Source organism: Puntigrus tetrazona, chromosome 22 (genome assembly GCF_018831695.1).
Source record: "Puntigrus tetrazona isolate hp1 chromosome 22, ASM1883169v1, whole genome shotgun sequence".
NCBI lineage: Eukaryota > Metazoa > Chordata > Actinopteri > Cypriniformes > Cyprinidae > Puntigrus > Puntigrus tetrazona.
In genome coordinates, this window is record NC_056720.1 from 11,833,637 (window position 1) to 11,835,189 (window position 1,553).

General features: G+C 32.9%; 1 protein-coding gene across 1 annotated transcript in view; it reads left to right on the plus strand.

Annotated features, from left to right (window-relative positions):
* LOC122327134 (sentrin-specific protease 7-like) overlaps positions 1 to 1,498 on the plus strand; it is a 7,836-nt gene extending 6,338 nt beyond the window's left edge. Inside the window, exons 6-10 of the mRNA XM_043222318.1 lie at positions 128 to 218; positions 434 to 603; positions 693 to 730; positions 883 to 926; positions 1,339 to 1,498. Coding sequence (XP_043078253.1) covers positions 128 to 218; positions 434 to 603; positions 693 to 730; positions 883 to 926; positions 1,339 to 1,411 — 416 coding nt within the window. The 3' untranslated portion in view covers positions 1,412 to 1,498. The remainder of the gene's footprint in view (positions 1 to 127; positions 219 to 433; positions 604 to 692; positions 731 to 882; positions 927 to 1,338) is intronic.
* The last annotated feature ends 55 nt before the right edge of the window (positions 1,499 to 1,553 follow it).

Below are 1,553 nucleotides of genomic sequence, written 5' to 3' on the forward strand. Positions count from 1 at the left end.
ACACACACACACATATATATATATATATATTGCTTTAGAGATGCTGATATACTTTATTTCTTTTTTTTAAATAATGCTTATTCTTCCAAATGATTTTTGTTTTTACAATTTTGGTTATCCATCAGAGCTCAGGTCAGAAGGCATCAGCGTGTGAGGACATGGACACGTCATGTAGACATCTTTGACAAAGACTTCCTGTTTGTGCCAGTCAATCAAGAGTGAGTATTATCTATATAAATACAGTATTAATTTAAGCCATACATACTTTATAAGAGCCGTTGTTTGCTCTAATTTTTTTCTTGTAATTTCATTCAAAATGTTTTGCTTTCTATATTCATTATAAAAAGTTTAAGCTTTTATTTGCCTTGAACATACAAGTGTGTGTCGTATCATGTTTATAAGTGTCTTATATCACGTCTGATGTTTGTTTCAGAGCTCATTGGTACCTCGTGGTGATCTGTTTCCCCGGGTTAGAAGTGCCACGGTTTGTGAGGAGGGACGGACTCGAGGGAGACTCTGTGCAGGGTGATGGAAGTGAAGGTTTGGGTGAGTCTGAGGCAGCGGTCCAGGAAGAGAATAGATCCAACAGTGACGAGAACAAAGGTAAGATGCGTCAGTTTTGAACATTTGTAATTCTATGCTCACGACTTTTAAAAAAATCATTTGATGATTCTGGACTATTCTTAATTTAGATGACAGTCATATAAAGTCGAACGTGTCTCATCTTCCTGTAAGTAAAATTATGTTTAATAACAGGTCTCGCTAGTAGGAAATCTTTAATTTGAAAGCTTGATTTGTTGGATTGCATTCGATTTGATATAATGTGATGTGCACAGATATTTTGCACTTGCACAGTTATAGCAGAACCTTTTTCCTCTGTAGAACTGTACAGAAAATACCTGCAAGAGACCTATCGTATGTAAAAGGTATGTGTGTGTTTAAATGAACTGATTTGTTTGCCATAATGTAGGAAATTTAGCTTGGGAAAAGATAATACTTAGTTTTCTAATAAAAAAGCTTTTGAGCTGCATACATAAGATAAAATTATAATAGTACTGCATAATGGATTTTAGATATTTTCTGTTATTTTTACTATAGAAGTATTTGAAGTATTCTATTCTTCTATTTGTTGCTTTTTATTCACACACACACACACACACACACACACACACACACACACACACACACACACACACACACACACATATATGGAAAAGGATTTCACTGTTAATGTATCACACAACAAACTACTATTTATTTTTAACTAAAACTAACATTCTAAACCAAAAATAATTTTACCATGTGTTTTGAGAATAATTTTTACTCTATTCTTTTCAGACCATGTATTCTCATCATGGATTCCCTGAAGTTGTCGGTTCACGAACGTATCTTCAAACTCTTGCGAGAGTGAGTATCACATTACATTACATTACATTAAGTTGCACTGTTGTTTTGCTCTCTTTAATATTATTGTTATAACTATTTGTTTACTAGTATTATGTAAATGTACTGTGTAATAAGATATTTTGTCTGTAATTTCATTCTATGTATAT